This window comes from Tursiops truncatus, chromosome 6, assembly GCF_011762595.2.
Source record: "Tursiops truncatus isolate mTurTru1 chromosome 6, mTurTru1.mat.Y, whole genome shotgun sequence".
In the NCBI taxonomy this organism is placed as follows: Eukaryota; Metazoa; Chordata; class Mammalia; order Artiodactyla; family Delphinidae; genus Tursiops; species Tursiops truncatus.
The window spans coordinates 102,064,256-102,086,310 of record NC_047039.1 but is presented as its reverse complement, the minus strand read 5'-3'; the positions used below and the strand labels follow the sequence as shown (position 1 = coordinate 102,086,310).

The 22,055-nt window shown below is 36.9% G+C and overlaps 1 protein-coding gene across 1 annotated transcript in view; it reads left to right on the top strand.

Annotated features, from left to right (window-relative positions):
• Positions 1-22,055, top strand: part of C5 (complement C5) — a 90,942-nt gene that overhangs the window by 35,133 nt on the left and 33,754 nt on the right. Inside the window, exons 12-24 of the mRNA XM_019946474.3 lie at positions 258-373; positions 1,931-2,116; positions 3,316-3,519; positions 4,805-5,014; positions 5,136-5,285; positions 6,357-6,486; positions 7,461-7,523; positions 8,630-8,827; positions 10,764-10,854; positions 12,329-12,402; positions 13,295-13,434; positions 17,002-17,229; positions 18,409-18,469. Coding sequence (XP_019802033.1) covers positions 258-373; positions 1,931-2,116; positions 3,316-3,519; positions 4,805-5,014; positions 5,136-5,285; positions 6,357-6,486; positions 7,461-7,523; positions 8,630-8,827; positions 10,764-10,854; positions 12,329-12,402; positions 13,295-13,434; positions 17,002-17,229; positions 18,409-18,469 — 1,851 coding nt within the window. The remainder of the gene's footprint in view (positions 1-257; positions 374-1,930; positions 2,117-3,315; positions 3,520-4,804; positions 5,015-5,135; positions 5,286-6,356; positions 6,487-7,460; positions 7,524-8,629; positions 8,828-10,763; positions 10,855-12,328; positions 12,403-13,294; positions 13,435-17,001; positions 17,230-18,408; positions 18,470-22,055) is intronic.

The following is a 22,055-nucleotide window of genomic DNA, read 5'->3' as shown; positions in this document are numbered from 1 at the left end:
TTCCATAAGGACCACCTCTGCCCACAAGCCTTGTGCGTAAGGCTTTGGAAACTCCTGAGAAGAGTTTAGACTCTTCTCTGCACTGCCCCTCTGAACCAAGACCCATATCCTACTTGCTGTTGGTAAATGAATGAGTACAGGAATGGAGTGAATGAATGAATGAGTAGGTCTGTGGAGACATATGAACACAAAATAGCTCCCCACACAGATCCGTACACTCCTAATAAAGGTCAACATAATCCTTGTCATTTCTTTAGGTGGATTTTCTGAAGAAGCAGAAATTCCTGGCATCAAATATGTCCTTTCTCCCTACAAACTGAATTTGGTTGCTACTCCTCTTTTTGTGAAGCCTGGGATTCCATTTTCTGTCAAGGTAGATGATGGGGGGAAACTGCTAAATGCGATTATCTTTTTCTAAAAATATGGGGGTGGCAAACAAAAGAAGGATGATGGAGAGGCAAATCACAGAGGGAACTCATTCTGTGTGTGAAGTCTGCCCCTCCGACTATGTGGTGGGTGGTGGGAAACTGCAGACCAGCTTCAGCCTTGGGGATGATATCAACCCTTAGGGCAGTATCACTATTTAGTAAGATAGCCTGTGTTAAGCATTCCCTAAATGAGCATTGCATTAAATGATATGTAAATAAAACCCCATAAGTCTATAGTTCAAAAAACACTAAAGTTTAAAATTATTTGGCAATGTGCTCTTTAAAAGTCTTAAGACAGAGATAGCATTCCTTGAAAATAAACCCCTTTCTCTCACCATTTTTTACTTCCTGTGTGTCTCTGAGGGTGCATTTCTGTGCTTTTCACTCTGCATTCTCTTTGTACATAACTCTTGTCTGATCTCATCTCTCTGTATTGTTCTCCATCCTTTCCATCATGACACTTTTTCTGTCCCTGACTCTTTTCTGTATGTTTTTTTTTCTCCTTTACAATATTTTCTCTCCTTCCTCCACTTTTCCTTTCTAAAATGCTGATAATATGGAGTTAAAACATTCATTTGACCTTTTAATTATATTTTATTGTAGATTAGTATTCTATATCTTATTATATATAAAACATGCTTTATTACATATATGTTTTATTATATTTATAAAATGGAAATTTTTATTCCCTATCCTTTACAAAGCTAGAGTAGAATTTTTTTATTCTTTGAAGATGTGTTGCTTTTAAAAATCAACTTTAGGATAATTAAAATGGGTTATTTATTACTTACCGTAGGTCACTGGCCTTTAAGAGAAAAAAATTTACTAGACCACAAGCAAGCTTTGGACATGCTTAAAGCTTCTTAGTATATATACAACATATTTAATAATATATAACATATTACTATATAATGCATATGGTAATTTATAATATATTATGGAGTGTATTAATATATATAATACAAGATCACAAAATATGTCACTATATAGAATTTATTATTTTAAAATATATTTTATATATTTCATATCACATATACAAATAAATAATATAAAATATATCTTTGTGGAAATTCTATATGTCCATATGCATGGCAATGAGGGGTAGAGTTTGAGAAAAAAGAAGATGCACTTATTGTTTCTCATATCCAAGAGAATCATTCCCAGAAGTGATTGCCTCATTTTTTCCTTTATCCAGTTCTCAACCAACTGAACACACACAGAAATTAAATAGCAGAAGACCTTATCACATCTACTTGGCAGACCTAATGTGATGATATTTATATTCTGAGTCTTCTCGATATACAGGGGAATCCATTCAAGAATGATTTAACTAAATAAGATTAAACCTTTCTATATATAAGCTGAGAACATGCTTCTTTTTCCTGAATTGAATATGAATAATTTATACATTGGTGAGGAGGAGGGAAAATTATTTCAGAATTGTTATGCTTTAAAAGAAGTGATGAGCTCTTGAAATGAATTTGGACTGTTCTGACAAACAGGTGCAGGTTAAGGATTCACTTGACCATGTGGTAGGAGGGGTCCCGGTGACCCTGAGTGCACAAATGCTCGATGTAAACCAGGAGCCAACTGACTCGGAGTCAAAGCAAAGTGTAACACGTTCCAGTGATGGAGTAGCTTCTTTTGTGGTGAATCTCCCATCTGAAGTGGTGGTGCTGGAGTTTAAAGTGAGCTGAATTCTTCTGTTAAATTTTCTGGGACAGTGTGTACTTTTGACTGTGTGTTTTGGCCAATGTGCAGAACAAATGCGGCAGATTTTATACATGAGTCCAGTGAACAGTTCCACAATTTTGCATCCAAAAAAATAAAAAAAAAAGCACCAGAGGCAATCTGCAAATTCACTGAATGGTCCTTGAGGAAGATAAATCTATCAATTTTTTATTTGGGGTGAATTATATCTGTAAGACTGTATTAGAATCTAGAAGTATCAAAATAGGTGTAGCAGTGGAAATCAGTGATAGAAATATTCTCTGTTTCCCACCCCCCAACTTTTTATCTCTTTTCAGGGCCACAAAAGAGCCAAACGTGGAAGCCTCTCTTTTTTCCAGCTGTATGAGTCACTCTACCTTAGAGCTCACTTAATATTCTTCTCTCCTAGCAAATAATATTTAGGTTCCCAATCCCAAATAAAAAATGAGTAAGTTAGTAATGCATGTCAATGACCCCAGCATGAATAGATTCACCATCATCTACTGAGCCCGTACGAAGTGCTAGGCATTGTGCTAACCATTTTGCAGCTGAGGAAACAGAGGCTTTTAACCTTTCTTATGGTTAAATAACTTATCCATACTTAATAAATGATGGTACTCAAGAGGCAAACCAATGCCTGTCTCACTCCCGAGCATGAGCTATTAACCAACCCCTCTGCTGTCAAAGGCCGATATTGGTGCCATGATATCATTTCTGCCCCACTCTGTTTGTAAGCCCTTCTCTGTGCCACGACTTCGCAATGAAACTGGGCCAGAGAGTCTGTGTGATGTCCATTCACGACTCCTGTCCCCAGTCCTCAGGACCTCCCCACTGCTACCCTTCCAACCCATAGGAAAAGGAGTCCCCAACTCACCATGACACTTCAGGAAGGGTGTCAATATTTGTTGCAGGAGCATCTTTCTCTCTTCACTTCACCAGACTTTCCCACCATAGCCTACAATCCCATATTATCCCAATTATTGTCCATAGCCTTTGTAAAGTTACTTGATACCGCAGCTGTACAAACACTTTGGAGTAATGGATTTCTTTTTTCTTTAGAATTTGGTGTTGTGAATTTTAGAAATTTATAAAGCAAAGAAAGGAATTGAAAAGTTATGTTTCACAGAAAACATTAAGTCACAGTCCATGTATCTTTTTTCACTTTTTTCCTTTTCAGGTCAGGACCAAGGACCCAGATCTTCCAGAAGAAAATCAGGCCAGCGAAGATTACCGAGCAATAGCATATTCATCTCTCAGCCAAAGTTATCTTTATATTGACTGGACTGAAAACTATAAACCTTTGCTTGTGGGAGAACATCTGAATATTGTTGTTACCCCCAGAAGTCCATATATTGACAAAATAACTCACTATAATTACTTGGTAAGTATATAATGATAGATTTACATCTATCTATTCCCCCACCTGATTTTTCTTTGCTTATAGAAAAGCGTTAGAATGATCCCTTACATATATTCTTACAAAGCACTTTCAAAAACATCATCTAATTTGATAATCAGTTTTTCAAAAGCCTTTGAGACAGGGAATGATTTTCATGACTACTTCACAGATGAAGAAACTGAGGGACAAAGAGGTTAAAGACTCACTACAGTCACTCAGATGGGAAGAGGAAGGTTGTGATTAGATTAGACCTGGGAACCTCTGACTGTGTTATATGCCTTTCACCAAAGACAGCCTGATTCCTCCATAGAGAGAGCTTGATTAAATTCTCACATTACCTCTGCTCTGCTTCATGGCCAAAGATTACACGCCTAGACCCATTTAAAATATGTGCATTTCACTGGAAAAAAGAGGGGACCCAAATCCTGCTCTTAAGGGTTGAGTCATATCATACCTGCTCCAGCAACATCCCTGTTACATCACTTAAATTAATCGGAGGTGTCAGTCAAGGCCGTCAGTGAAAGGTAGGAAAGAATGTAAAAAAAATGTTAAGGGCTTCCTGACAATTACCCAAGAAATGGAATTAATTATTCTGATGATCAGGCCAAACAGGTGATGATGATTTTTTCAACGGTTTTGAAGAAGAAATTAAAAAATAAATGAGGACCATACTGACTGATGAATAATTAGGGGACTTGTTTAGGGACTACATACCAAAACCACATACACAGTCCTGTTCTCTAAGGACAATTTAAGGGATCTCTGAGGACATTTTGGCTTCATATGATTTTTAGGGTTTTTTTTTTTTTTTTAACCTCACACCTCCAGTTTAGAACCTAACCTCTGGCTTTAAAGTTAAGGCCAGAAATTAGGGAAAAATAAGATGCACTCTACCTCCTCATCTACATTTTTTAATCAACTAAACAAGTAGATGTTAATGACAGTGTGATGACTTTAAACAGATTTGAGGTCAAATTTTAGCTCTCTGAATTCGTAGCTAGGTGGTTTTGAACTGAAATCAGTATGACATTTAATTACTTCCTGAACCTCAGTCCCTTTATCTACACAATGGAGATAGTATTCCTATCCTTCTGTTTATTACGGGAACTAAAAGAGTTAATTAAATGTACAGTTCCTGGAACATAGTAGGTCCATACAATGTTAACTTTCTTCTTCTTTAACGTAATTTCTACTCCAGCTCCAAGCTCCATCCTGAAGTAAATGTTTTGTTTTTGTAATTACCGTTGCTACTGCTGTTTATTTTTAGATTTTATCCAAGGGCAAAATCGTTCACTTTGGCACAAGGGATAAACTTTCAGATTCAGATTATCAAAGTATAAACATTCCAGTGACACAGAACATGGTTCCTTCAGCTCGTCTCCTGGTCTATTACATTGTAACAGGAGAACAGACCGCAGAATTAGTGTCCGACTCAGTCTGGTTAAATATTGAAGAAAAGTGTGGCAACCAGCTCAAGGTAAGCCACAAACTGTAAGTCACAATCCAACTTTCTTCTGAATAAAGGGGCTGTAAATGCAGCTATCTGTGAAGTTTTTGTGTCATACAAATGATATTTTCTTTTTCAAATGACCTTATAGGTTCATCTGTCTCCAAGTACAGATACATATTCCCCTGGCCAACATGTATCTCTTAATATGGCAACTGAGTTGGATTCCTGGGTGGCTTTAATGGCAGTGGACAGTGCTATATATGGGGTGCAAAGGACAGCCAAGAAACCCCTGGAAAGAGTTAAGTAGTGCATGGCCTTGGTTACTGGGGTGGCCCTATGCAGTGCTTCACAAAGTGTGGCCACTAGGGTAAGTCGTGGGGGAAGAATTAAGGGAAGACTAGACCTGCTTTTCTATAGTCTACTCAAAACAGTGACTCTTAGGAAGGTAAGCCATCCTCACATTAGTCTCTAAAGCCCAGGTCTATCCATTTTTACTTTTCCAAGTATGGAATTAAGTACTTTAAAAACATATGCCATGATAGCAATTACATTCATGGGCAAAGTGCCATTGATTGGGAGGGTTTGGAGATTTGGGAGCAGGGAGCTTTATAGTAGCAGCAACAGAGAAGAATGAATAGGCAACCACTGGGGGTTTTTTGGGTTTTGTGTCCTTTTTCTTACTCATTAAAATCTGTGGCCCAGAAGAATCTGAAAATGATTCACTTCCCCTAAGTTCCCATTTATCTCCCCTAAGCTCTGCTTCTATTTTCTAGGCTTGAATTTCTTTGAAGGAGGAAGAAAGAACTGAGAAACTATTAAGTTAAAAACATTCAGAAAGGAAAAAATGTTTGGGGTCAAAATTAAAACTGGAAAAAGCCTCCCCCCGCAAACAAGTTCTCACCCACTTATAACCTAGAGCCCTCTTCCCCAAAATACAAGAGATTGTGCTCTTTTTTCTTTTAGCGACTTAAAAATTAGCTTGTTTATTAATTCACTTATTCATATATTCACTCATTTATTCTTTTTTGGACATTATATTGATTGCAGTATGCATTCTGTGTACAAAACAGCATGGGGTCAATTTCGAAGAATCACCTCATCAAAGCTTAAGACTTAGTTCTTGATTTAATTTTGAATAGGTATGTATTTCTAAATACAAAAGGACAAAATAAAGGAATGAAGTTGGGAAATTTGGTCTTTGACCATTTGATAAATGAGTGGGCTGTGCATTTCACAGATTTGTTAGAACCATGTAACAACTTGTACCTTTAGTTTTTCAGAGGAATGATTTCCACATCTGAATAGGCTCACCGTTTTGCCTTTAGTTAATTCCTAAGAATTATTAAATTAACTAACTACCTCTGGACAGGTATTTCAAACTTTAGAGAAGAGTGACCTGGGCTGCGGGGCAGGTGGTGGCCGCAACAATGCAGATGTATTCCACCTGGCTGGACTCACCTTCCTCACCAATGCAAACGCAGATAACTCCCAAGAAAATGGTAAAACACTCAGTACTTTTTGTTTATTCTTCAAATTGATTACTGAAATTTACATGGATGATTTGCCTCCCAGACCTCAGTTTTGTCCCTCCTCCAGAATATTCTCTAAACTGATCTTATAATGGCATGACTAGGTAACTCCTCTGTATAAAATGTTTCATTAGCCTTCAAGATACAGTACAAATTCTTTACTGTAATACTCAAGGCCTTCCACGATCCTCTCTCCAGCTCTTTCCAGCTGTTTCTCATCTCACTCTACATGACCTTATGTCTAAGCCATACAGAACCAAGGTAGTTATGGGTGGCACTATTTTACATCTTTGGGCCTTTCCTTATTAGGACTGCTTTCCCTTTTATTAGCCTGAAGAAGCTAGAAGAAGAATCATCTCCTTGATTTGGCCTCTTCCCCATATAGAATTGATCATTGCCTCCTCCTTTAATAGGGGGAATACTATAGGGAGGACTAGATGTATTTATAGCAGTGCATCATTGTACATTCTTACACTTAATTACACACCTTGTCTCAGTCACTGCACTGGGAGCTCTTTAAGGGCAAGGACCACATCTTAATCATCTTCTTTCTGTGGTTTTAAAATTGTTCATAATTATACATGATACTATTATTTGTAATAATATAAACACCAAAAATAATTAAAATACCATACCTAACAGAAACATGGCTCACTCTAAAAGCTTAGATATTTCCTTGTAATCAGTGGATCAAAAAGGTTGCAGGATTAAAAACCAAATTCAGATCAAACAAGTCAAACTGTGTGACAATAGATTGTGAGCCCCTCTAAAAACAAGTCATATTGAGATGTGTAGTGTGCGGTGCCTAGTCGAAAGTAGGCTCTCAATGTTTGTTGAATGAATGACGTGAATGTTTTAAAAAGTTAAATAATTTCACGGAATTTTGTGGTTTTTGAGATTTTATCTCCTTTTCTCCCTTCTTTTTCTTTATCTTTTTAAAACAGATGAACCTTGTAAAGAAGTTCTCAGGCCAAAAAGAATGCTGAAAATGAAGATAGAGGAAGAAGGTACTCTAAAAGTTTCATGTGATTGCCAAAAGGTTATGATCGTGTCATTCAAAAGCTGGAGAAAAGTAAACATTATCTAATTTCTCCTAATTCAAATAGAATGGGTGAAAAGAAAGATATGTACAGACATCTAGCTCACCTCCCCTGGAAAGGTTAATCCAAATTAATCCAATAGTTCATTTGCCATAACCTTAATCTGAGGGAAATAGGTCTTTGTTATTTCTATCTCTAAAATATAAAAGATTAACTTTTATTTGTCACAAATATTTCCTCTCTGTAAACTTCATCTAGTAATTAAAATCATATGCTTCCATTTTATTCTAACAAAATCCATGATTTAAGTAACTTTGAGATATACCTGGAAGTCTATCTCTTCTTGCATACACTTAACAGTTAAGAGTATTTTAGATAATTTTGGGTGGGGAAATAATCCCAACAGAAATTATTTTTAAGTATTATTTAAACAGAGATATGATAATTGGCAATGCTACAATAGAAAGAACATTGAGCCAGCAGTCAGTGCCCTGAGCTCAACTAATAAAGATGTTTATAGTAGTACAATAATACTTTCCATCTGTATATGAGTCATTTAAATTCTAACCTTCATTCTAAGTTTTAATGATATGAAAAGAGAGATACGGATTAATCGAAGCACTTATGATGAGGAAAGATGCCACTGGTGAAGAAACGTTTGAAACCACAAACCACAAGAAATGTTTGAATAAAATAGGATTTTTAGCTTGAAGAAGAACATACTTGTATAGTGATGATAACTATCTTCAGATATTTGCAGGCTTCTCAGATCATTAACTTATTTTACTCAAAGGGTGCTGAACCCAAGGTGCCAGTTTCAAAAGTCAGTACTCAGCTTAGTTGCAGGAAGCCCTTAACCATTTAGTGCAAATCAGAGTGGACTACCTGATGAGGCCATATTCTCCCATTCCTAGGGTAGTTCCAAAGCGGGCCTGGACAGTCAACTAGCCATGGCTCTTGTGGGGCTGGGGTCCTATGACAGCAGAAATCCAGTATCCCTCAAGAGCCTTTCTAAGCCTGAGATGTTTTGACTCTATGCATAATCAAGGGCACTTGAATTATTACCATTTCAGCTGCTAAATACAAAGATAGAACGTTGAAGAAATGTTGTCGTGATGGAGCCTATCGTAATGATGATGAAAACTGTGAGCAGCGAGCCGCTCGGATTAAGTTAGGCTCAAGATGCGTCAAACTTTTCAAGAAGTGTTGTGCCATCGCAAGCCAGATCCGTGCTGCCGAGTCTGGTAAAATTATCCAATTGGGAAGGCTACGTAAGTTTGACATTTTCGATTGGAAAATATGGGGAAATTGATGTAATTTTATGCTTCCAAAAAAGGTGGTTTACATGCTCTATTTAAAATGGGAAGTAGAAAAGATAACTTGCAAATGCTGTTAAGAAAAAAATTTTGTTGTCATTTTTGGGAATCAGAAGAGGTATATATAGTACAGAGCAGAGTGCACTAGTACATAGTCAAGACCCAGGCGAGTTTGAAGCTGACTCATTCTATAAACGTGAATGATTATTTATCCTCTCTGAGCCTCAATCTCCCCATTTTTAAAGCAAGAAGCTTGGGCCAGGTGATCTCTAATATGCCTTTGAGTTCTAAAATTCCATGGTTCTGTGATATTACAACCATTAAAAATTCTGTTTATACCTATACTGACCACATATAGCAAAAGATTTCTAAATGTAGCATAACCTTAAATGTACTCACATAAAGTTGAAATCTTATTTCAATTTCAACCACAATATACATTTTCAGAATTTATAGAACTCTCATTAACATGTTTTCAGAACTTTTAGGACTTTCAATTCATTTATATACAGTCAAAACAAACAAAAGCAGAGTGACAGATCCTGTTTGATTGTTTTGCTTAACAGTATGTCTTTTTTTGTTGTTGTTACTTTTTTTCTTTTTTTAAATATTTATTTATTTATTTATTTTTGGCTGCGTTGGGTCTTCGTTGCTGTGCACGGGCTTTCTCTAGTTGCGGTGAGCGGGGGCTATTCTTTTGTTGTGGTGCGCAGGCTTCTCGTTGCGGTGGCTTCTCTTGTTGCAGAGCATGGGCTCTAGGCATGTGGGCTTCAGTAGCTGTGGCACGCGGGCTCAGTAGTTGTGGCTTTTGGGCTCTAGAGTGCAGGCTCGGTAGTTGTGGCGCATGGGCTTAGTTGTTCCACGTCATGTGAAATCTTCCCAGACCAGGGCTCAAACCTGTGTCCCCTGCACTGGCAGGCAGATTCTTAATCACTGTGCCACCAGGGAAGCCCTTAACAGTATGTCTTAAATGTCATCATTCTGAGTGGATACATTTCTGCATAAATAAATTCTTGTGGCCATTTATCAAAACCAGGTTATTAGATATATTTAGGTTGTTTTCAGATTTTTGCTTATTACACGCAGTATTTTTTATGAACAATCTAGTACATATCCATTTTTCGTGGTCCAGTTTTTCAACTCTAATCATCTGGGTTGGCATCAGCTGCCTGGAATTCAGCCTCTGTAGCTCCCTCCTCTCTGTCCCTTGTTCTAGACAGCTTGGCCTCCCAAATTCCCATGGGTGGTGTTGCAACTCTGCCAGGGTCTGTATGCGTTTTTCTCCCTGCTCTAAAGCCTGTAAACTGCCTCCAGACAGTAAACCTGGATAATTTTAGGGTTCATCCAATCTGTCTCCCTTTTCTCAGGGATCACTGTCCTGGCTCACTTATGCTCTAATATTTGAAAGCTGTTGTGTCTGGTTTTCTAGTTTTCTTAAGGCAGAGGTATAACTCCAGTCCCTATCAGTGCATCTTGGACAGAAGCAGACATTCTGTCCATTTTTATTATAGAAAATATAAATAAATTTCTGAGGTAAGGCAGAGAATAATATAAACCTCCCTATTTTACAAAATAAAAACAATTATTGCAATTTTTAAAATGCAAATAACTTTATAGACTAATTAGTATCTTGTATAATTTTCCGAACATGAAACATTTAGCAATTTAAAACACAAATTATTAAACATATTTTTATGCTTTATTCATTTTGTCAGTGTCACTAGTGGAGAAATCCTAAGGCCTTTATTGTTCTATTTTGAAATCACTAAACAAAATGTTTCATTGACCTTTCCGAAAATGTTTAAGCTATTGATTAATGTCCATATTTTAAAATTCAGCTCTAAGTAGAATTTGTGTTGTTTTTCCATAATCAAATATATTTTTCCCCCAGATATAAAGACTCTTTTACCAGTAACCAAACCAGAAATAAGGACTTATTTTCCAGAAAGCTGGTTATGGGAAGTTCATCATGTCCCCAAAAGGTATTATATTTCTTTGACTTTTCTCTGAAAAATATGGGAAAATGCAAATATTCTGACCAAAAATCTGGAAACTACCCATTTCCCAATATTTTATTTAAGAGTCAAGATGATACCACCATTGGGTCAAATTTTATTTTACTTCTTTTTTTTTTAGCGTGTGATTTCTTCTAATAATTGGTTCCAGGTCATGATTAACTCTTGGGGAAGAAGGGTACCATTCCATTCAACTTCATTCCATTTCAGGTAGTCTTTACCGAGCACAACTGTGTGCTTTACACTGTATTATGCAGCTGTTTTCATCCTGAAATATCTGTAACTACAAAACATTGATTAATAGGGAGAAAGGTTCTTTTCTTGTTAAAGTCCTTTATTCAACACATGTTTATAGAATGCCTACTCTGTACCAGGCACTGAAAACAGTGCCCCTTCCCTGAGTGTCATCCTTCCTCAGGTCGTCCGGCGGGGGGAGGGGGGGTTGGGGGGGCTCAAAGCACAGACTTTCCAAGGAGCCATCAAGGCAGTGAGTTCCGGGCCTGACATCTGACTTCTAATGGGTCTCCTGGCCTCTACCCTTGTCCTGCCTGTCCTCCTCCACAGTGTTGTCCACTTCATCTGACATTGCCCCTTGGCTAGCATTTCCCCTCGCAGACCTTTCCACCGCTGTCCCCCACCCAGTGATTGGATGTACTGCCCCTCTCAATTAACTCTGTTGCACATATCACACAATATAATAATGTCCTGTTTACCTGACTGTCTTCCACATTAAAATGTAAATACTTCCAGGGCAAGGACTAAATTCAGGTTAGTTTTATATTCAGGACCTGGCATAAGGTCCGGCTTCTAGAGGCACTAAAATAAATTTGTTGAATCAATGCATACTGCCTCTGAACTTTTAAAAAGTTTTATTGGTACAGTTATTACAGTGAATCGCAATTTATATACTGAACTATTTCTTCCACTAGACCGTGAACTGCTTGAGAGCAGGACTGTATCTATGAGAGCTGTGTACTCAGTATTTAGTGCTATGCTTGACACAAAGATGGTGCACAATAGCTGTTTGTTGAATGAGTATAAGCTTGATCTTAATCAGAAATTTTTAGTTATATCAACTTCGTTATGAGCAGTGTTAAGATGCATTAGTATTTTGCTTCCCTATTTTAGAACATACTACACAATAAACATAATTTTTTTCTTTGAATTGTATGTTTTGAATTTGCAATGTTTCAAAGACATCCTTCTGAATTTGAATTCTCATAATACAAGTGAAATATCTAAAAACATGGAATGAGTATAAGAGTTACTGAATAAACTTCTTGCTTGATTTTTCTTTAATACCTGATGAGATTTTGTTCTGTTGTGATTTTTTTTCTTTATTCTAAAGTAGTATGAAGCAAGAATTCTGTTAATGCAAGCTGTCAATTTGGGTTAATCAATGTTCCTCTGTATTTGAATATATCAACATTTTAACTTTCAGAAACCAGTTGCAGTTTGTGCTACCTGATTCTCTAACTACCTGGGAAATTCAAGGTGTTGGCATTTCAAATAGTGGTAAGCAAATTGAAGTTATATGCTCACGTAAGGAATGATTTGATTTGGCAAAATGCAGTTTTTTGTTATTGTCTTTTTAGTTTACACAGGACTTAAGTGGTGTCATTTATTAAAACCTATTTTTAATGTATTACAAAGACACTTAGATGTGCCCACATCATGGACTGTATCAGTTTCTTCTTTTGTTCTTCTATTAGCCATCATTTTATAAATACTGATGTGAAGCCCCCATTTTCCTTTGTATTTTCTCAGTGAGTAGAAGATTCAGTAGAGTTAGAGAAAAATATGTAATTTCTCTCCTGGACTAGTGCCCTTTTGTGGTGATTTAGTGCAGACACTTTATAAATAATTTCAGGCTTGGCTTGTTTGCTCACTATATTTTGTTCTTATAAATCTTGGTTTCCACAATCAAAATTTTATGCCCATTAAACGGAACCAATAATGAATATCTAAAAAAGAGATTTGGTGCTTTAGTTAATAAACATTCTCATGCCTTAAATAGAATTAAATATTTGTTGGACAAATGAAGTTTTCTGTTAATACCAATAATTATTGAATGAAGAACAGTGATAAAAGAATAGATCTTAAAAGTTCTTACCACAAGAAAAGAAATTTGTAATATGTGTGGTGGTAGATGTTAACTAGACTTATGTATACAAATATCGAATCATGTACACCTGAAGCTAATATAATATTATACTTCAATTATAGCTCAATTTAAAAAAATCAGTGAGTAGAAAATTCAAGGACATGGGGTGTTAGGGCAGAGAAAAACATCATCTAACTTTCGTTTTTTCCTTGAAGCAAAGCAAATCTGAGACATTTTAGTACTAATAAGGCATTATGGGAATTCCCTAATATGCTTCAACTTTGCTTTCACTTTGGGCTGAAGGTATATGTGTTGCTGATACTCTCAAGGCAAAAGTGTTCAAAAACGTCTTCCTGGAAATGAATATACCATATTCTGTTGTACGAGGGGAACAGATCCAATTGAGTGGAACTGTTTATAACTATAGAACATCTGGAATTCGGGTAAGTATTTATGGTATGTTCAAATAAATGGAAAAAATGAAGACGTCCCTGACTTTCTGAGAATTCTATTAATGGAATTATCACGTACACAGGCACACAAACTCAACTCAGTGAAGGAAAGAAGAAAAGAAGAAGAGTTAAGATAACTATTCACACAACTCCAATTCAATGAAGAATACAAGTCCTTAAGATAATCAATGTGCTGTGGAGGCTCAGAGAAAGATGAGATTACATTTGGTTCATTCATCACCCTGATCTCCTTACCTCTAACAACACTTTCCTTTCCTCCATTTTAGCCATTCACACTCTTCACTTTGCAGATCTTGTCTTCCCCCCAGAAAATATGATTTCAAACATCTCACCAACTGACCACCTCCTACCTATCCTTCTGATTCATTAACCTTGTTACTTTGTAGCTACAGTTCTACAGCATCATTGAAACCTCCAGCTCTGTGACTCCATTACTTTTTATTCTTCATTAGCCTTCTTATGCTAAAGTCTTTACTTCACTCCTTGTTCAGGTTAGAATTCATAAGCCATCATTATAGCCTCACTTATTAAAAACATGTCAACTCCCTTGATCCCCTTTTGCTCTGGGGTACACTCTGTGAAAAACTCCAGCCATGGCCAGACCCACCATTTGCCTTCTTTTTGCCAACACATTTCTAAACAGAGTTATACATTAGGCTGTCTGATTTCACTTGAAAATCACAATCACAAAATTTTATATAGGAACTCAATGCAGTCTGAAAATCTGACTCTTTTTTTTAAAGCTCTAATTTTATTCTTAGACATGAGTATTTCAGTGGTCTCCAAAAATTTCGCTTACAGCTCCCTAAATCTTTTTGGAAAAACTAAGTACCCCATTGGCACATTTTTAAATTGGCATCTAAAATTTTTCATCATAAATTCAAAAAAATATGCAAATTTATAACTCTGGGAATACTTGAGTATTGATATTTTAAAAATAAAACTGTTATATCAAAATTTTAAAGGTATATAGCAGAATCTAAATACCATAGCAATCCATTAAAAAATACCCAAATAAACTCTTGTGAACAACAAATTATATACCATTCCTTTTATCTGTGAACTCATATTTCCATTCCACTCTCCTAGTGTTATATATTTTACACTTGAATGTTTTCTATCGATCAGTCTCTCATACTTTGATGCAACAAAAATATGTACATACACTGAAATTGAATTATTTTTAAGTTTTATGATTATAAGTCTCTAAGTGTCAAGTAATTGCTTGCTGATCTAGTTACAAATGTATTCAGGTTTTGATAGGTATTATCCTGAATTTATAAATTACTGTAAGGGAAACTGACTTGTCTACAATATTGAATTTTTTACATCTCTTCATTCTTTTGCTTTATGTACTAGGTCAGGGGTCAGCAATCTATGGCCATGGGCCAAAACTGGCCTGCTCCCTCTTCTTTTATGGCCTATAAGATAAGAATGTTTTTCACATTTCTAAAAGGTTGAGGAGGAGAAGTAGAAGAAGAATATTTCATGGCACATGAAAGTTATATGAAATTCAGATTTCACTGTCCATAAATAAAGTTTAAAGCCACACCCATTGTGTAGGTATTATCCATGGCAGAGTTGAGTAGTTATGACATAGACCGTATGTAGTGCTTTCGTTGCATTGCACTGCTGCTCAGAGCACCACAAAGTGCAATGACATAATTATAATTAGACAATATTTTAAGTGTCACACATCTCATGGTACTGCCATATTTTATTTAATTTTTAAACTATCAGTGCAGTATTCATCATATCAAAACAAGAAACAAGAACATCTGAGATATCTCAGGGTAATTACCAATTAATTACCTTTCCTCTTGAGTACAGATCACACTTTCCTATTTCTTTACATCTAGTAACTTTGCATTGACCCTTGGACTTTCTTAATGAAATGTTATAGAGACTCTGGATTCTATTACTATCCTCTGAAGAGTTTTCATCTTCGTTTGTGTGTTTTAGCAGGCAGTTGGCTGAATCAATCTCAAACTTTGAAATCTCATTTCAGTTCCTTTAGCCTTAGCTGGGATGCTTAGAGTCCGTGCTGTGCGTAGTTCAAGGGTTGACCAGGTTTGAGCAAAGTTTATATGGTGAACCTGGAGGTCCTTCACTTTTCCGCTGTGGTGGCTGCGCCATACTCTGTCCCCTGGTTCTTTAAGCCAATAAGATGGCAGGTTCTACTGGAGGTTTAGCTACTCCTTAAGGGACTAATGGTGACTGCCCTCAGGTTAAAACTGTAAAAAAATAGGACCCTCACACAGTGTCCCTCCTTTCTTCTGAGTGTCACCTTCTCTTCCAATCTCTAGTGCCTTCAGGTAGTTTTTGTTTTTTTTTAAATATGTATTTTGTCTAGAGCTTATAGTTATTATTTGCAGAAGAGTTATCCAAGTAGGAGCTACTTGGCTATTTCTGAAAGCAGAACCACTGCCAGAATTTTTGGTTTTTGGGTTTGTTTTTTTTTTTGATATTTGATATCAGTTTCAAAAGTTGCTATCTCAATTTACTAAGAGTTTTTATAATGAATTCATGTTGAATTTGATCAAATCACTCTTCTGTATCTAGCCTTACCTACCTTACCCCAGCTCTCCAGGGGGAATCATTGGCCTCCAGTGACCCAAAAGTCTTCTTTAACTCCTGCCTCACCCACCCTAGTTGTTGTGTTTCCCAAGAAGATAGTTAAGAGGGAAAAGGAGCTTACCGTTTTTGAGAAATTCCTCAAAATTAGTTGTTGAATGTTGTTACTCTTCCTTGTTTACCTGCTTGATTTATTCTGGATCTTACAGATTTATTATTTGGGATATAGTTCTGTCAGTTCACTAGATTTTGGAGAGGAGATGAAAAATATTCACTGTTTGAGCCAGAAGTCAGTAGGTATCATTATTATCCCCATTACAAAGATGAAGAAATGGAGGGTCATGCAATGTGCTCTTGCCACACAGGAAGTGGCAGAGCCAAGATTTGAACCTACGTCTTTCCGGAGCCAGAGTCTGGCTGTATAATGGGGTACAGGTGGGAAGTTAATAAGAGGCAAGATTGGAAAAGTTGGTCGGGGGCATATTAGGCAGGACCTTAAATGCCAAGAGATGGAGTTTCCAGTCTTTCATAAAACCATTTATTGAAAACCAAAGGCTGAGCTATAAGATACAAAGTTGAATAAGACACACAGAGTGCCTGAGACTGGGATCCCACTGCCTAAAATATAAACATGTAGAGAGACAGTGTAACAAATGCTATCATGACAACATGAACAAAGAACTTCAGTAGTGTTGTACCCGATTTAGTAGGTAACAGTCTAAGGAAGGTTAGATGTTTCTGAGCCAGTGTTGAGCTTTCTAGACATCCTGTCACATTGCTAAGCTCTATGGCAACTGGTTGTGTGTTTTAGAAAATCTGAAATGAGCTTTCTCTACAGCCTTGGAATCTAAGGGATTATTTAACGAGTACCAGGGGAGAGTTTTTGTCCAGATGAATGTAATCAGGGCGTGCTTTCCTTATCATAAAATGTTTTGAAATAATTGTTCACTGGTGATATTTCAGTTCTGTGTTAAAATGTCTCCCGTGGAGGGAATCTGTTCATCGGGAAGCCCAGACATTGACCCTCAGGGGAAAAGTTCCTCCAAATGTCTGCCCCAGAGAATAGAGGGCTCCTCCAGCCACTTGGTGACCTTCAGCGTGCTTCCTCTGGAAATCGGCCTCCACAACATCAGCTTCTCACTGGAGACTTCTGTTGGAAACGAAATCTTAATAAAAACATTACGAGTGGTGGTAAGAAAATATGCTTTAAAAAAATTCTTTCAGAAACACTTTTTTCTTTCTGAAAAAAAAAGTTATCAGCAACTCATGCTTAAGTGATTCAGAAAGAGACACACAAAGAGAAAATTATAAAACAAACATAACAAAATGTTAACATTTGGGGGAATCTGGGTGGAGGTTATCTCAGATATTTTTGGACTATTCTTATAACTTTTCTTTAAGTCTGAAATTATGTTTTTAAAGTTTAAGTAAAACAATGATGCTTGCTCATTGTAGAAAGCATGGAATACTGAAAAACCACAGAGAAGAAAATTAAGACCACCAAAAACCCCTACAACCAGAGATACCCGATTTTAACATTTTGGTATATAGTTTTCTGGAGTATTTTTTTCCCCCAACACATTCAGAAAATGTTTTGAAATCTGTGCCAGATATTATGCTAAGTACTGGAGCTACAGCAATAAATAAGATAGGATCCATGCATTTATAGTTTAGAATTTATAGCCTAGAAAATTTTCCATTTTGTAAATGAGTAAACAGGCCAAAAAAGGAAGAAAACTATCATTTCTTAAGTACTGTTTACCCACACAGTCTGTTGAGAGTTTTCATGTTATCTTTTTAAGATTAAGATTCTTGGCAAGAATGTTAATGACAGAACTGGGTCTTCCGAGGTCTTCATTCTCTGAGTTCTGTTTTCAGCCATGAATTCACTTTGGTAAACATGTATTGACTTATTTTGTGCAAGGCACATTCTATTTTCTATACATCTTTGCATGGTGGTTCCATGCACAGATTCTGGAGCCACACTGCCTGCGTTTGAATCCTGGCTCCACTAGCAGTGTGGCATCAGATAAGTTTCTTGATCTCTCTGGGTGTCAGTTTCCTCGTATGTCACATGGGAGCACTACCCCATAGAGTATTTTTGAGGTTAAATGAGCTAATACATACAAAGCACTTAGATCAATTACCTGGCTTATAATAATTTCTATTTAAGTGTTTGCTCTGATCATCATGCAAATAGCCAGAAAATCTTATTCCTGGAGGTAGGCATATAAGTATTTAAACATACTTTGCCTTCTCCAAAAAAAAAAAAGAATTTTTTAATTGGAAAAGTAGTCAAGTTGATTCAAGCATTCAGGTCATATAAATTTAATTATGTTCTTAACTGAATGATTTTTGCCTTTATTTTAGCCGGAAGGTGTCAAAAGGGAAAGTTATGCTGGCACTACTCTGGACCCAAAGGGTATCTACGGTAGGCAAAATGAGTTTGTATTTTATATGTTGTCTTTTGCCCTAGAGAGATGTGTAACCTGAAACACTATTTTTAAAAATGTTAATTGTATAGAATCAGAAATATCCACTTCTTAGTTCACTGCCATTTTTGATAGCATGTGTTATATTATAATCTGGATGGGTTTAGAACAAAGAAAAATAATCCCATTAGGTTTTTGTTTGTTTGTTTTGCTGCATGGCGTGGGTTTCGGGATCTTATTTCCCCACCAGGGATCAAACCCAGGCAGTGAAAGTACCAAGCCCTAACCACTGGACCGCCAGGGAATTCCCAAAGTAACCCCATTAGTTTTAAATACAAAGCATTGAAATAGTAATCATTGCATGACTTCCCTTATAAATTAGTCATTTTACCATTCTATCCATCACAATAATAAGTTATATAATATTTTTTTATAGAACCATCAGTCCAAAGAACACCTAAGAAAAAATCTTTTACATTCTTATCTAACATGCATTATTTGAAAACACAATAATACTGATAAATTACTTAACAAAGCCATTCCTCATTGTTCCTGCTTCCTTGCTTTTCCTCCAGTTGAGATATTCTGAATCTTCCTTTTTTTTGGAATCTTCTTAAAGTTAGAATTGTGCAAACATTTGAGCACTTCATCAAGGCCTAAATACCTATGTATTTATGAAATTTAGAACGTTTTCAATTAACAATTCTTTTCACCAAAAAAAGACAGACTACTGTAGTTCTTATTAAATGATTGAAATTTACCTTATTGTTGCATTGTATCATTCTTCTTTTCTTTCAGTGATACAGCAATGGAAAGAAAAAGTTTCCTTACAAATCAAGGCCACTATACTCAGAGTGCTATTTCCTCTAGGAAAGCAAAGAATTAATATTTACATTTCTAATCAGCTGAGTCCCATAAACTGAATAAGGATGACTTCATGCAAACTTTTTTCTCTAATCTTATCTTCACACAGACCTCCTCCCAGCCTGTGAAGGATATATGGGGAGATATATGACAAATTCTGAGGTTTTGGCCTCATGCAGTCACATCACACCTCAGAGCCACTGCTTCCTTTGTCTTCTCTTTCTCTTCCCCCTTATGCCTGCTATACTAACATTATTGCAAACAGCTTTCCAAAACAGCCCTGTCTTACCCATCCCAGGTGTGAACATCAGGCCCACAAGATGGCAATGATCTTTTATCGGGGAATAGATCTCTCCATCAAAAATCTTGGTTAAAAAAAAAGAATCTATGCCTCTTTCCAATCTTGTCACATGACTTTTTTCCCTTATCATTTTAGACAACTTAGATTCAGGCAGCTTTGTTACTTTCCAGAGTGCTAAATAGGGTAAAGATGACAACCAATTCTGTCTAGTTTATTTCAGAGATTTTATTAAATACTTCCAATCTGTGTATATTGGAATTGCTATACTGCTATGATACTTTACAGTTTTTTTTAAAAGCCTAAAAAAACATATTTGGAAAAGTAAACAGACAATAATGTTAGAGGAAATCTGAGAAAAATATCAGTGAGGGAGAATGAGGTATCAGAACAAATTGTAAAGTAATAGTAATTAAAATTATGTGACATCAGTTTAAAAAGAGACTAAACACAGAAACTCAATACACGAGACTAGCCCTAGCCTTTGGTTCCTGCTTTCTCTGCCTGACAAGCTCTCTCCCCCACCTCAGTTCTCAGCACATCATCATCATTGGTTTGGGCAGGCCCCTCTCATGTTTTATTTTCTCTCCTCATGCCTGACCTCCACTCCCATTTCCCTTCCTTCAAATGCCCCCAATCTAATATGCTTGAAATATGTCTTAGAGTATGGAGGAAAGGTTGTTTTGTGTGTGTATGTTTTTTTAACATATAAAAGGTATTGTGCTATAGGTCCTGTTCTAGTTCTTAAGTTTTTAAAGACAATACTGTGTTTTAAACAAATATTTCTATTGCTATACATGCATTTAATTCACTGCTTCTACACAGTATTTTATATTCTGTTACCAAACTCAGGTTCGGCTGTTTGCCACTCAAAAGGCAATAATTTGAGAGGCAAATGTCAATAGAAAGGAAAGATGCTTTAATCAGAGAAGCCGGCAATCTGGGGAGAAGGTGGACTCGCATCCCAAGACCAACTCCAAAGTTTCTGCTCAGCCATTACAGTTTTTAAAGGAGAAGGGGGAAGAATTTCAGTGAATCATCTAGGCAGGAGGTTGAATTCTGCATCATTCTCCATTGTGTGCAGACTGGCTGACTCTTCAGATGTTATCTTGCCCACGTGATTTGCCTGCAGGATTTCTGAAGGGGCTGTTGGGGGTAGAGAGCTAGCCATTCATTTTTTTTTTTTTAATTTATTTTTAGCTGTGTTGGGTCTTCGTTGCTGTGCGGTGGGCTTTCTCTAGTTGCGGTGAGCAGGGGCTACTCTTGGTTGTGGTGCGCAGGCTTCTCATTGCAGTGGCTTCTCTTGTGGAGCACGGGCTCAAAGTGCGCAGGCTTCAGTAGGTGTGGCACGCAGGTTCAGTAGTTGTGGCACATGGGCTTAGCTGCTCTGTGGCATGTGGGTCTTCCCGGACCAGGGATCGAATCCGTGTCCCCTGCATTGGCAGGCAGATTCTTAACCACTGCGCCACCAGGCAAGCCCTTTTTTAAAAAAAAATTTTTATTTTATATTGGAGTATAGTTGATTAACAATATTGTGTTAGTTTCAGGTGTTCAGCAAAGTGATTCATTTATATGTATACATGCATCTATTCTTTTTCAAATTCTTTTCCCATTTAGGTTATTACAGAATATTGAGCAGAGTTCCCTGTAGAGCCAGTCATTCTTTAACTGCTTAATTCTTCATTTTTGCTTCTTTTTATTTAGGTAAAGGATCAACAGGTTCTTTGATTCTTCGCATGGTGTGCATTCAGGAGAGTATAAGTTAGGAGTTAGGTCAAACTGCCTAGTGATCTCATTCCTGTAATTAGGTTCTTTTAAGGTTAGAGGGGGACAGAAATGGGCAAACAGGAAAAGGGCAAAAGAGCTGCTTTCATTTCCCCACTGTCAAACATCATTCCATTTCTATGGGATCAGGGGTGAAGCTCCATCTTCTGTAATTTTCTTCATGCTGACATAGGGCACCGTATTCTCAGAGTGGAAAATGTCAACATGGGTCTGTAGCATCTTTGCTGACAATTTTAGTTGCCTGCTTACATATATGGGCAGAGTAAGATACAATTATTTTGATGCCCACAAAGATATAGTTTATTATGAGCAATAATGTTAATCCCATTCTCTTGAGGCCAGTTCTTGGAATTGTGATAGCCATAGATTCAGTACTGCTCAAGATGGAGAAGCTAATGTCATGGCTGCAGTCTTGTCCTCATGCAGTTAGCTTTTTTCCTCTGGTGGCAGTTTCAGTATCTGTAAAACAACTCAGGAATGTGCATCAGACACTCAGTCTGTGACTATTGTCCTAATCATTAACTGCTCATTTTTGTACGTGGGGGCCCTGCAGGGTTCTGCTCAGTTCCAATTCCACCACAATTTTACTTACCCATCCCCTAGTGACAGGTTCCCCACTACCATCAACAATGCTGCAA